The sequence below is a fragment of the Electrona antarctica genome, assembly GCF_951216825.1.
Source record: "Electrona antarctica genome assembly, chromosome: 7".
Taxonomy (NCBI): Eukaryota; Metazoa; Chordata; class Actinopteri; order Myctophiformes; family Myctophidae; genus Electrona; species Electrona antarctica.
Genome location: NC_136812.1, coordinates 51,943,468 through 51,958,119, shown reverse-complemented (window position 1 = coordinate 51,958,119; position 14,652 = coordinate 51,943,468). Strand labels below are relative to the sequence as shown.

Genomic DNA, 14,652 nt, shown 5'->3' with positions numbered 1-14,652 from the left:
TTTTCAAATGATCGGAAATCGGATCGGTAGCCAAAAACAACGTGATCGGGACATCCCTATAGTATCAATATTATAATCCATATCATGATATTAAGACTGGATATTGTCTGTGATTTGGGATATCGTACTGTTGTGATATGGCATAAACGTGTTCTATAAATATCGGAACGGGGGAAAAGTCGGTATCGGCATATGCTTAAAATTAAAAAAAAGATCAGAATCGGATCGGGAGCCAAAGAAACGGGATCGGGACATCCCTAGCACTTTGGCTGTGACCTGTCCAGCGGTTATGCTCCAGACAGACTGACAGACAGACCAGACCCTCTTACAGCTGACTTGACCTCTTCCAGAGCAATGTCGCAAGAGAAAGTCACATCATTTCAAAGCAGTTCACTGGGTGTGCCAGGGTCGGGTATGAATGGCGTTTTGGTAAATATGGGCGTGCTGGATATTATTATCCAACTATAGTGCCTATAATTTGAGGTTTTCACTTTATTCTCGACGTGCTTTATCTGCTCATTTATCATCGTTGTGCCAATTTCAGGATTCTTTTTTGCCCGGCGTTATTTACAACCTTTGCATCTCTTTTGCTTTTGATTTGGTTTTGTTTGCATATTTGTGTTTATTTGTAATTGAATTAATACATTTATAATTGCTTTAAGAAAAGAGAGGGGAAAAAAAGAACTAAAGTATGTTTAATATGCGCCTTCATATTTATAACTAATTATGCACATTCTGTAAATGAAATTATTTATTAAAAAGAGGTGCCTCTGGAAGCCTGAAGGAATGTTGCAAAGAGGACTGAGGACATACAGTACCACACCTTTTGTGTGATTGGTTTTTGTTATTGAACTTTTTTTTTTTTTTTTATATCCACAAACATGACATTCAGTTTCCCTGTGTAAACACATTTCAAATAAATGCTGAAAAGCTCTTCCTTCCACTTGTATCGTTTATGTTTGTACAAAAATAGTTCAATGAATTATACGTGTGTTGGGAATGGAGTTTATCACATATCCTGTACATGGAGTCATAGTGCCAGTGAGACGGCTTGTGCTGCCTCGGGTCGCCTGTGTTGATTTTTGACAGCAAGTTTTAGTCACCTGGAATGCCTTCGTGTTAGTCTTAGTCAACTAAGGGCTCCATTTCCGTCCCCTTATCCCTAAACTTCTTTGCCCTTTTCCTATTTTGATAAACATTTTTGAATAGTTAAAATGGCCAGTCTACAAGCTCACAACGTGTCAATGTAGATTGGCTAGTTGAACTATTCAAAAAAAAAAATCAAAATAGTAAAAAAAAAGGCAAAGAAGTTAAGGGGTTTAGCGGTGACGAAAATGGAGCCCTAAATGTCATGTGATTTTAGTCGACTAAATCTACAGTTGATTTAGTGGACAAAAAGGTTTTTTTGCGGGCCTTGATGCCGTCGTAATGGCAGAATTTACGCTTGCTGAAAATAGCCGATCTACAAGCTCCCAACGCGTCATGAGTTTATAGATCGGCTATTTTCAGCATGCAACCAAGTGTAAAATGACTTTATACTGGATCTCTTGTCCAAATGTCCACTAGTCCCTTCCTAACATTTTAGTCTAGTTTTTTGTGGGGTGCACAGGGGGCCACGCATTAAAAGTAAATGAATCCTGTTGTAGATAATCCACAAAACTAACGTCATTTGTATTGTTGACCATAATGAGTGCAACTTTCGTTCATTTTTACCCCTCGATCACACAGAACTATGGTTTTTGTGTCCATATCACCACGCCCAAAAAATAGTTGATGTGATAGAGGGGTCAAAGTTGAATGAAAGTTGTGCTAATATTTTAGAAATAGGTCAACAATACAAATGACGTTAGTTTTGTGAATTCATTTACTTTTACTCCGTGGCCCCAGTGCCCCCCACAAAATGACCGGAACTAGGCCTACTTAATATTTCACCAAAACCAGAGCAGAACTCCCACCACGGGACTCGGGCAATCGATTAATACAGTTGCAACCACTAATATTAATGGCAAGTATTTCATACAGCTTAAGTTAAAAAAGAAATCTGAACTATCCTTTTGACAGTCATCTATTCTAGACAAACTGATACAGATCAACACACAACCAAAACTAAAAAGACAAGTCAAGGTTAAAACCACTAGAATATGTATGTTGTTTACTCCCTTCCTCCCTCCTCACACTTAACATTGATTTTACAAGGGTTGAGAAGATATGTATTCATACTGCTGACTTTCAGTGGACACTGTTCTCTATATTAATTCATTGTGTGTTAAAGAAATCATACACGCTGATACTGAGGCGATATGGCATGAGAAGGCCTGGATCTGTAATAAGAAAGCAGGGGCCCGCAACTCACTTGGCCTGATGTCGAAATAAAAAAAAATGTCTTCTAACTCCTGACAGTTTCCTGAAATACCAATGTTTCTGTATCAGTGGTGCTATTTCATGTCAAGGACCCCAAAAATGATATGTAATTGGCCACCGACCCCCATCTGAAAATATGTTGTTCCAGGGACACCCCCCAGAAGCAAAGATTTGAGTTAAAACGTTCACTCTGTAATGATATATTTAAAAATTTTGAGGCACATTTTCACGATTAAAACGAAAAATAGCAGACCTACAAGTTCATAGCGCGGCAGTCGGTGCCGCGCTATGAACTTGTATTTTTACTTACTTTCCTTTTATTGTTTACCGTTTCTACAGTAAACTAGTCGACTAGTTGCTTAATGCCTAGCCCAACACTGAGAGGGAGTTAGAGATGACTAGATGAGGTATAAATAAAGGCTGATTAGAAATGATTGGAAAACAATAAACATGCATGCTGAAACTGCTGTTTGTATTTGGTGATGGAATCCAAAGGAAAGTACGCACACCTCTTAAAAAAAACTTTCAGGTGCTGAACAAAACAATACGTACAGGAGAAGGAGAGAATGTCCGCACACTGTTGAGTATAGCTCCCACTGGAATTTATATTTAATAAAGGATGACAACGTTTCGACCCCTTGTGGGTCTTCGTCAGGTATGAGGACAACAACACAATAGGCGTGTTATATACAGATAGGGGCAAGTTTTAACAATGAACAAGCCGCTGTTTGCAATGATGATAATTACCATGACACACCCCCCACATCTATGAAGTCAGGCTGAGTAGTGTCAAGCCAAGAACACATAGAAATACAACTAAGTGACCAGAATGAGGAAAATAATAAAGAGTAGTAAGGTACCGTGCAATTACAGTACAAAATAAAATAGGACACAGCATATGGACATATGGTAAGAAGACACTATATACACACAATGACAAGATTAAAAATATATAATTAATATATGTAATAAAATTAAAAGCAAAGTTATTCAACCCAGAATTGGTTTTATATCAAATTCCTCATTTAATCCGTGAGGAGCCAGTGTTTAAACTATAGATATAGTAAGCTTCACGTTGGAGTAGAAGGCGGTTGTGATCACCACACCTGGGGGGGTTTTCCACTTTTTCAATACCCAAGTAACGTAGGGAAGAGATGTATATTTGGTGAGACAGAAATTACTGTACATATTTTGAGCTGTATGCTTGTTGAAAAGTAAACAAATTGATATTTTTTTTAAAACACATGACACATGAAAGACAAATGGAGGCAATGATTGGTCCAGTGGATTGTGAGATTGTATCTCTGGACATACTGACACACACACACACACACACACACACACACACACACACACACACACACACACACACACACACACACACACACACACACACACACACTTTTGCGTCATGGTCAGAGGTCAAAGATCAAGGGCTCCATTTTCGTCACCGCTAAACCCCCTTATCCCTAAACTTCTTTGCCTTTTTTTTACTATTTTGAAAAACATTTTTGAATAGTTCAACTAGCCAATTTACATTGACACGTTGTGAGCTTGTAGACTGGCCATTTGAACTATTCAAAAATGTTTTGCAACAGAAGTTGGTACATATGCACATATGCTTTGGAAATGTACAAAGATACAGGTGTTATGGAATGAGGTGAAGAATGACACCTTGCTTGGATATAATTTGAACTTGTCACCTCTCCAGTGTGTACTAGCAGCTAAGGTATCCAGTGCAAGGACCAGACACAACGCCAAATTGGTTGGAATACTCTTATACATAGCGAGGAAGACTATACTCAAGCTTTGGATTCATAGAGACGTTCCTACACTGGATGATTGGTACAAGGAGGTAATGACTGTGGTTCCTCTGGAGAAACTGACTTATCTCCTCCGTGATAACATGGAAGGGTTCACAAAGGTATGGGAACCAGTCTTAGATACAGTGGACCCTTCTAGACTGTGCTTCAATGTACCTTATTGAACGGTAGTGAATAACAAAGACTCTGGTGACCTGTAATGTAATCATGTCAAGACTGTGGTGTACTCGTTTTATCTTTTTTTGTGTGTGTTTGTTTGTTTTTTGTCTGTGCATTGTAATGTCCGTATTGTGGTTCTTGTTGTTTTCCTATGTTATGTTGAAAAAAGAAAAATGTGTGGTTCTATATACATTGAATTGTGATTGAACAGTTGTGAAATCTCAGAGCCTCAATAAAAAGACAAGTTTAGGGATTAGGGGTTTAGCGGTGACGAAAATGGAGCCCCAAGTGTCTGAACAACAGAGTGCATGTGCAGAGCTATAAGCTCTATGCATGTGGTTACTAGCCACACTGAAATGAAATGAAATGAAATGAAATCTATATTTACCCAGGGTATCTGGGCTAAGCTCAAGAACTTGTTTCCAGCCAGGCCCTGCTCATAGAACACATTTCATCGTAGTGGTTCAATGCCTTGTTCAAGGGCACTTCAGCGGTGGTAATTTTAACGTGTCGGACGGCTGATTCGAACTAGGAACCTTCCGGTATCAAGACCGCGCCGCTATCCGTTCGGCCACCGCTGCCACTAAAACTGAACCAGCCGTTAGGTTGTCATCTGACTTCAGAGCTATAGGAGTTTGAAAGTATTTACTGGACTCTGCCTGTATTTGACACTGGTTTGACATAGGCTACTGCCAAACGCTGTCCCCGTTTTTTCCTACGCGATTTCGCACCAGTGAGGGCTGGGAGGGACCAGCAGACGGCTGTGGAACTTGAAGGACAGACGGGAAAAACAGAAGCGCAACACGAGGACAAAGGAAACATTCCGTACAAATGTCCACTTTGCTCATTCACAACAACTAGGCCTACTATACTTTCGTGTTAGAAGTTGGAACTTTGAATTTCTCCAACTATAAACTTGCACGACAGCAGACAGCCTAACTTAGTAAAAATATCATTTATGATTAAGGCCCCTACAGGGAAGTCGGTTCACGGAAGTTGTTGTGGGGATTATCTGACGAGGTACCATTTGAGTGGGGAAAAAAACCTTAGGCCTACCTTTACTAAATTATACTACATTTTTTATAAGGGTCAATATAAGTAAAATAATATAGCCTTCAGTATCTTTTTATATGTTTCCAAAAAGATTACAAACGGCCAATAGCATATCACAAGTTGTGAATCTTGAACCTAAGGCGACTAAACCAATTCAAGTAAAGGTTGTTTGTTGTAGTAAATAAGGCTTCTGCATACAGGCCTCTCGCCCTCCCACTCCTCACTGGTGTGAAATCGGGTAGGAAAAGAAACGGGGACGCCTGTCAAACCAATGCTACAGAAACAACACAGAGGAGAGAGAGAGAAGTGATTCATATTGCCAAAGCCTATCATGGTTTTATGCAGTGGTGGAAAGTAACTAACTACTTTCACTTAAGTACTGTACTTAAGTACAATTTTGAGGTATTTGTACTTTTACTTCTACTCCACTACATCTCAGAGCCAAAATGCGTACTTTTACTCCACTACAATTATTTGAAAGCATTAGTTACTAGTTACTTTGGCGATTACAAATTGTATTAGAAAACATACAGTGACCACGTCAACCCTATACATTTGAAAATACATTTGAAAATAGCCGATCTACAAGCTCACAATGCGTCGCGACGCATTGTGAGCTTGTAGATCGGCTATTTTCAAAAGATTTTGTACACAGTTTGAACTTGTGAAATGGGACATTCTGCACGAGTACTTTTACTTTCAGTACTTTAAGTACATTTTGATGCTGATACTTTTCTACTTTTAAGTACATTTTCCGTACTTTTACTTGTAACGAAGTAGTTCTAAATTGCAGTATTGGTACTTTTACTTAAGTAAAACAATTGAGTACTTTTTCCACCACTGTTTTTATGTTGCTTTGCTTTGCCTTGTGTGTTTAATCCACAGTGGAATAGATTGCAGAGACGTCTTCCTTCACTGGTGTTTTATCCACAGTGGAATAGATTGCAGAGACGTCTTCCTTCACAGTGGAATAGATCACGTCGTCACGGTCACCAGACCTGAGAAGAATGATTACACGTCCATCCATTCATACTATTAGTGCAGAGAATGACTAGTACACATGTAACCCTAAATGGCTCTTCAGCAGCACAGCTAGGAAACCCACTTCTGTGAAGCACAGCGTACTGCAGGGTTCCCCAATAGGCGGCCCGCGGAGCGCCCCCTTGTGGCCCCTGGAAGAATACGTTTTGTTTTGTTTTGGGGGGGTGTCCCAGATATAAATGGCATTAAATGGGGGTCAGTAGCCTACGCATGTCAAACTGGGCACCCCCTCAAGGACCACTGGTGGTCACTGGACCACTGGTCGAGAACAATTTTTAATTAATTAATGAAAAAATAAAAAACCCAATTTTTCGCCGTGCGGACTCGGCGGCCCCCAGCCTTGTTCCCCAGTCAAAATATGGCCCTTGAGGGAAATTAATTGGGGAACCCTGGCGTACTGTGTCTATGATGTGGTCTTATTTTAAAATATATATCCAGTTAAAATATTGGACATGCAGCATCTGGATGTGTGCATTATATCAGCATGCCACTGTTTCCAATGCATAGTTGAACTATATTACAATTTACAATTAAATAAAATATTGTATTTGTACGCCACTACATTTATTTGCAAACTTTAGTTACTAGTTACTTTGGAGATTTTGATTATGATAAAAGAAAATGCATTAACCCATGTAGACCTGGGGAAAAAAGGCTTCTAAATCCTAAACCTTTTCAGAAAAACCTATGTTTTTTGTTTGTTTCTATGTCAGTTGTTCTCAAACATTTGTCAAGGACCCCCAAAAATATATGTAATTGGCCGCCTCTGACCCCCATCTGAAAATACGTTGTTCCAGGGACCTCCTCCCAGAAGCAAAGATTTGAGTTAAAAGTGTTCGCTGTGAAAGAATATATATTCAGAGATTTGCGACCCCTTTTTCACGATAAAAAAAAAAAATAGCAGATCTACAAGCTCGTAGCGCGGCACTCGGTGCCGCGCTATGAGCTGGTAGATCTGCTATTTTTCAATAGCTAGAGTATAACATAATGCTTAAAACACCGTTCTGAATGTGTTTTAACTTACAGTGTGTGTTGCGGGGCTGTGTTGTTCTGATCAGCGTGAGTCCTGGGCAACGGTTTGAACGTCACGGAACAATAGTGAACATCCTGGTCTTGCTGAGCAATGCAACAGAAAAGGAAAAGACAAAAAAACAGTCATCAGTAACGGAATGGAATGCTGAAACTCAGAAATCTTATCAGATAATTAGCTATGTTTTGGTTGTGTTTTCTCCAATGCAGTACAATTACACTGTCGGCCTTGTCAACGTATTATGTTGAATAACTAATAGGTGATAGTTGATACAATATTTTCTCCAGATATAAAGAAAACTGGTGTAGGGACCTATGGAATATAAACCCAAATTGAGAACCTACTGCCTTATAAAGGACATATATACCGTAGAACCTTATGTGAAGTATAATTTAAACAAAAGACAACACTGGAGACTAGCAGGTTTAATGCTAGGGCTGTGGATCTTTGGGTGTCCCACGATTCCATTCGATTCCGATTCTTGGGGTCACGATTCGATTCAACTCGATTCTCAATCCAAAAACGTTTTATTTATTTATTCAAAAGCCTTTTTTTTCCCCCAGATTCAAAACGATTCTCTATTCAAAATGATTCTCGGTTCAATACATATAGGATTTCATCACAATCTACTCCAGCCAACTGAAGTGACTATACTCAATACTACAGTAACTTGAAAATGACTGAAGACATGATGTTGACTGTGATTAGGGGGAGCTTACATTTCATATCACAAACACCATGTAGTGAAAACTCCTGTAACTGTTGTTATGATATTAGCCCATGCACAGTACATCTTAGTCTATGTACTTGAACTTGAGATACAGTGTACGTGATATGTATTGTGTACTGCCGGTACTGTAGCATACTTTATAGATAGGCTACGAGAGACATCTAGGCGACAGCAAGGTCAGCCTTGCTGCAGTAGGCACGTTCTTCTGTCTCATATCTTATTGTTACGTCATTATGATCCAGCACTATATATGTTTCCTGTTTGTGTAACAGGAAATAAACTTTGTGAACCTTAGCGTGATACTGTCTCGTGTCTCGTTAATTTGTTCTCCCGAGTACTCGCCGCCGCAGTCGCCGTACCAAAGGAATACTTCAACTGGATTGTCACACACCACCCAGCCTGCACACACTACCTGTCGGTCAATACCAGACGAGGGTCCAGTACTTAGAGATATATTACAACAACTGTAACCAGAAGAAATCGATTTTTGGAAATTATGAATCAATTTTGAATCATTCATAACGGGAATCGCGATTCTAATTCGAATCGATTTTTTTTTACACCCATATTTAATGCCACTCCTGAAGAAGAGAGATCTTGCCTGTTCTGTGATCTTGATGAAATTGAAAACGAAGTTCACTTTTTGTTTTACTGCTCTAAATATGACGACTTAAGGGATATTTTGGTTAATAAGATGTCTTATATCTGTGGGGATTTCCTAGATTTAAATGACTATGTAAAAATGGAGATATGTTTTGCCAAAGGGACTTTTGTCGTGGCAGATTTGTCAAGCTTGGGAAAGAAGACAGAGTACTCTGTATAACTCTGGGACGTAATGTAATGGATTATGTAATGTAAACATGCTGTAAATGCATGAATTATGTAATGCAAACATGCTGTAAATGCAATTGTGAAATGGTGTCTTATAAACCCATGAGGGTTGGGCACATTGTGTGCAGGACACGAAAATAAATAAACAATCATATCATATCATCAATATAACTGTCATCTTTGTAGAGAAGATCTAGATGACAAGAAAAGAGAAGTATAGTTTCCGTGACTGTTATGAGTCAGACGAGTGTATAGTGTAACGTAAAATGCAATTTCTGTACATGTATAGAAAGGAGAAGGGATCTCGTTTCTGAACGACATATGTTTGTCACACAGACATGGTGATTAAACTGTGTTCTGGAGGGTCTCTTCATGGGTAAAGGATTCAAGTGTAAATCAAAGACCATATACGGTAGGCCCCATTTACACTGCAGTCAAATCCAGCCAAATCCAATTTATTTCTCAAATCCGACATCGGATCTGCCACAGATCTTGTGTGTTCAGACTGATTTTACACTGGCAGACGAATCCCAGGACGGATCTCCTGAAATCAGATTTGAATCAGACCTGAAACCGCCTCTGAACGTGTCTCAAGTCAAGTCGCATTTGTAAAAATTGGATTCCATGTACGTGACTTGTTTGTGTTATTTTGTGCATGTGGCACATGCAGGCTGGATTTGGCTGCCAGTGTAAATGTGGCCTTAGACACAGTACCTTAGAGTATATATTAATAGAGACGGCACCGGATTTCTCCTCCCATCCACTTGCATTAAGTTGCTCAAAAGCGCATTTCACTCCTCCTTCCGGGTAGGAACAGAGTGCATTCTGGGATGGATTGGACCCAAACACATAAACGCGCTGGCCGTTGACTATCATTGCGCCGTTTGCGCGCGTTCACGTATGAAACATTCGTTCACGTGTCATGGACCCAATAACATGAACGTGCGGCAAGTATAGTCAACGGACCAGCGCTGGCTCGAGCTGCAATGATAAATTCGGCCACTATGTCCATTTCGCTTCAGGGTTTCCTCCGGGTGCCGTCTCTATTAATATGTATATGCTCTAAGCACGGTACTTACCTGTCCGCTGTTGATCTGAGTGGAGGCCAAGCCCATCCCACTGACCCCAGGGACAGAGGCCAAGCCCCTCCCACTGACCCCAGGGACAGAGGCCAAGCCCCTCCCACTGACCCCAGGGACAGAGGCCAAGCCCCTCCCACTGACCCCAGGGACAGAGGCCAAGCCCCTCCCACTGACCCCAGGGACAGAGGCCAAGCCCCTCCCACTGACCCCAGGGACGGATGCAGGCTGGAGTGGGACACAATAGAATAGAAAGCCACACATCAGAAGGTTGCAGTGATATAGCTGTATATTATATATTGCGCTAATGTTGAAAAGGCAGATTTGTTTTCCCGCTAAAGCATTGTTGGCGAGTTTCCATTTTTTTTATCAATAAAAAGCAAAGCCCAAGCGAATAAATACCTCCTGGACTGCGTTTGTCCTTTTCCTCCTGTCAAATCAAACAAAGTACTTAATTTATGACTTACATAATTTAGCGATTAATGAGATTATGTTTATCTTAGTTTAGTCTTACATGGAATCTGCTGTGAAAAGCTCACATCTTTTATGAAAAGTTCATATAGTATAAAAAGTGGGTGTAACATTTAACATCACAGTAACTGCTGCTTTATTCAAATTACTACACATATGCACTAATGCGCGCACAGTACACCGCACGCACACACGCACACACACACACACACACACACACACACACACACACACACACACAGACACAGAGTAGACACAGACACACTCACCTGACCCAGAAAGCAACGGGGATAACCAAAATCAGCACAAACAGTGAAACTGCAACTCCAGATATTAGAGCATCATTGTTGGCTTTATAGAGAAACACAATGAAAATGAGGAGAGAAGTTAGAATGTGCATTTCTGTTGTTTTCTGTGTGGTGTGTAATATTTAATACAATGATTATTTCAAAGTCCTTTGGACAACACTGGACACAAAGGTAATACAATTCAGTTGTTCATCCCAATTTTTGTCTAGAAAAAACCTGACCATGCACTCATCTACTACACGATGCAACTTGGGAAATAATAATACCCGTTGTAAACTGACTGTGAAAAGTGTACTGGCTAAGTAATCAATTTGCAGGTGTGTAAACGGTTCTCGTTTATTACAACCGTACACACACGCACGCACGCAGAGACATGGTGCATTTATAGTAGGATACCAACGTCCTCTGTCTACTCACTTGTGACCACGCGCAGCAGCACCTCGGTAGAGCTGTTTCCTCCTCCCAGTGAGTTCCTGGTGTGACAGACGTACAGTCCAGCGTCGGATGGCTGCAGAGAGGCCAGAAACACCGGTCCTGACCCTACCTGGACCAACGGGGAGCTGGAACCAGGAGTGCTCTTGTACCAGGTGTAGTTGTGGTTGTCTACTGGTGGGTTAGCGTCACTGCTGCAGGTCAACGTCACTCTGCTGCCCCCTGCTGCACCGTCCGGCGCACTGACCTCCACCGACACATTGACTGGCGCATCTGGGGATATAAATTAGTGTTGTTTTTTGGCAGCACATTTCTGTTTTAGTTTTAGTCATAGTCGCTTGAATAGTTTTCACTTAGTTTTAGTCACCTGGAATGTCTTAGTGTTAGTCTAGTTTTCGTCAAAATATCATAGGATTTTAGTCGACTAAATCTACAGTTGATTTAGTCGACTAAAATGTATTTTGGTGGGCCTTGATGCCGTCGTAATGACACTTTTTACACTTGCTGAAAATAGCAGATCTACGGTACAAGCTCATAACGCGTCGCGCTGCGACACGTTGTGAGCTTGTAGATCAGCTATTTTCAAGATGCAACCAAGTGTAAAATGACTTATACTGGATCTCTTGTCCACTAGTCCCTTCCTAACATTTTAGTCTAGTTTTTATTTGTTGACGAAATTGTCAATATATTCAGTTTTAGTTTTAGTCATCATAGCTTATAGTTTTCATTTAGTTTCCATTTAGTCTTCGTCAGTGAAAAAGGGTAGTCGACGAACAATTTTGTCGTCTTAGTTTTAGTCGACGAAATCAACACTGATATAAACGTCAAAAAGACTAAAGACAAATAACTTTTGACCATATAGTTAAGATATTGTTATATAAATAAATATTGACATTGGACTACATGACATTTTCTTTCTGTATCTCTTTTACTTACAGAGAACATCAATGGAATGAGCTGACGACGGCTGGGATCCATGTTTGTTTGTCCCCCGACAGGTGTACTGTCCGGAGTCTGCACGAGACACGTTGTCCTTCACCAGCTGAGGACCAGTGGAGATAGCTGTGCTTCCTCCGTCTCTGTACCAGGTGTAGGTGTCTACTGGAGGGTTGCTTCCTCTGTACCAGGTGGAGTCGTCTACTGGAGGGTTGGCATCACTGCTGCAGGTCAGAGTCACTGTGCTGCCCTCAACCACTTCTCCTGGTGGATTCACTGACACTGAAGTGTTTTCTGGAGGGTCTGTGGAGGAATATTAAGCTCTGTTTACACAAATATAGGTTACAATATTCTATGTTCTTGGTATGAACAATGACAATAATTAATGCTTTTGAATCAAGCAATTAATGTCATATCATTTTGATCTTAATGAAATGGAAACCTCACAGTGAACATTCAGAGTGACTCCAGGTGAAGTGGCTGTAGCGATGTTGTTCTTTGCCTGACAGGAGTATGTTCCACTGGCACTGGGTTGGATGTTAGAGATGGTAAACATCTCATTCTGTGCCACTACAGTGTTGTCTTTGAGAAGGATGTAACTCTGGATGGCTGGATTTGACCTGCTGTTGCAGCTCAAAGTGACTGAGCTTCCTTTGACAACATCTCCTTGTGGACTTACTGACAACACCACATTCTGGGGACCATCTGTTGGAGAAAGAATATAATAGGTGTACTTTTATACAAACTCCTAAGAGGATAATCAGATCCATTTCAAACTAACCCCGGTGTAAATAAAATACTGAAATAATGAAAAGCGATCAAATGCGTGAGTTTGTATCGCACGCACCAGCGACCATTTTCCACGTTTTGTCAAGAAACAGGGGATACTTTGTAACTAGAATGTTTAGGTCAGCCCCAAATTTCTCATTTGATATCTAAGCCTTGAACACATTTAGGTGTCAATATTTCGTTAATACCAACTACTGGCAACATGAACCATAGTCATAGCAAGAATGGCCTGTAAGTTGTACTTTTACAAACTATGTTTGGAATCATGTTGCTGTGAAGAAACAGTGGATACTGTGCATCCTGTTGTGGATAAAGGTACGGATGAGGGGACACTGCTCGCAGCTTTCATTGAATATGATTCTTCTTTGAATGTGCTCTTGTATTAATTCATTGAATGCATTAAAGACAGAATGGAACAGATTCAGACAGAGAAATAGCTCACATGAACTCATATAAACTCACACTGCACATCCAACCTCACAGCGGCAGACTTCCATGTCTCTCGTCCTTTAACAGCACACTGGTAACTCCCAGCATCCTGGATTGTGGCATGGAATTTTGGCTTGGGCACTGGTTGTCCATCTTTAAACCAGACAATTGGTGGACGTGGTACACAAGATATTTCACAGAAGAGTATCACCTCTCCCCCCTTTGTCACAGTGGGAGGTGTCACGCGTGCAGTCAGTCCTGATCAGAAGAATAAAAACAAGATGGACATCAGTTGGTGAGATTGTCAGGATAAGATTTGATTTTGATTTCATGAAAGATTAAAACGGTACTGTTATTTACCGGACAGAGATAGAGATAGTGTGTAGCTAGTGGCACTGGTCCCCCACACATTATCTGTTGTCCGAAACCTGAAGTGATAACTTCCCATATCACTGTCTTCTATGTTATTGATTCTCAGGGTGCAATCATGGCTGTCATCACCAGTGTATTGAAAACGACCTTGAGGTTCAGAGCCACGGAGAAGGTATTCTCCGTTCTTGTACCAGCTTGTACCAGTGACATACCCTGCATTGTTTGGGTAGTCATATGAACATCCAATATTTACTGATGATCCTCTGAGGACACATGGAGGTGGACTGGTGAAGGTCACTCCCCACTGACCACTACAGAAACCTGTACAAGACAAAAAAAAGAAACCCTGGTAAATATCATGATTGTTCTTTTTTGAGTGGTGCAACCACTCCAATGAACAGCAATGTCCTAACCTATATGTGACTATGTGACTGACTACAGTATGTCCCAATGTTTAGAGTACCAGTAGGGGCAAAAGTGGCGCTGTTGTGCCAGAAACAGAGAGAGAGATAGTGTTGCACTGTTGCCTGCTAATTACAGAGAGAGAGAGGGGGGGGGGGGGGGGGGGGGGGGGCAGGGGGAGAGGGGAGAGGGGAGTTGCAGCACTCAGTTCACATGGGTGTGATTTTTCATATCATATCAGGTAATATTTCATACATTTATCTATTCTGTACATACGTATATGTGTTGAAACCATTTCAAACTGTCCTCACCAGGTACCAAGATCAGAATGTCCAGGATCACACTGATTGTCTTTAGAAACCTCATGGTATCTTGAGGTGAAAACTGACCTCAGCATCAAACTGCA

The 14,652-nt window shown here is 40.8% G+C and overlaps 1 protein-coding gene across 1 annotated transcript; it reads right to left on the bottom strand.

Moving 5' to 3' along the window:
- Positions 1-5,058: 5,058 nt before the first annotated feature.
- LOC306926314 (B-cell receptor CD22-like) lies at positions 5,059-13,923 on the bottom strand (the record flags this gene model as incomplete). Its single annotated transcript, XM_079505582.1, has 9 exons — positions 13,833-13,923; positions 13,506-13,730; positions 12,702-12,959; positions 12,255-12,557; positions 11,304-11,591; positions 10,848-10,929; positions 10,510-10,537; positions 10,108-10,335; positions 5,059-5,112 (listed from the first exon to the last, which is right to left on the bottom strand). The coding sequence occupies exons 1-9, from the start codon at positions 13,918-13,920 to the stop codon at positions 5,059-5,061; spliced, it is 1,554 nt and encodes a 517-aa protein (XP_079361708.1). The 5' UTR covers positions 13,921-13,923.
- Between the last annotated feature and the right edge of the window lie 729 nt (positions 13,924-14,652).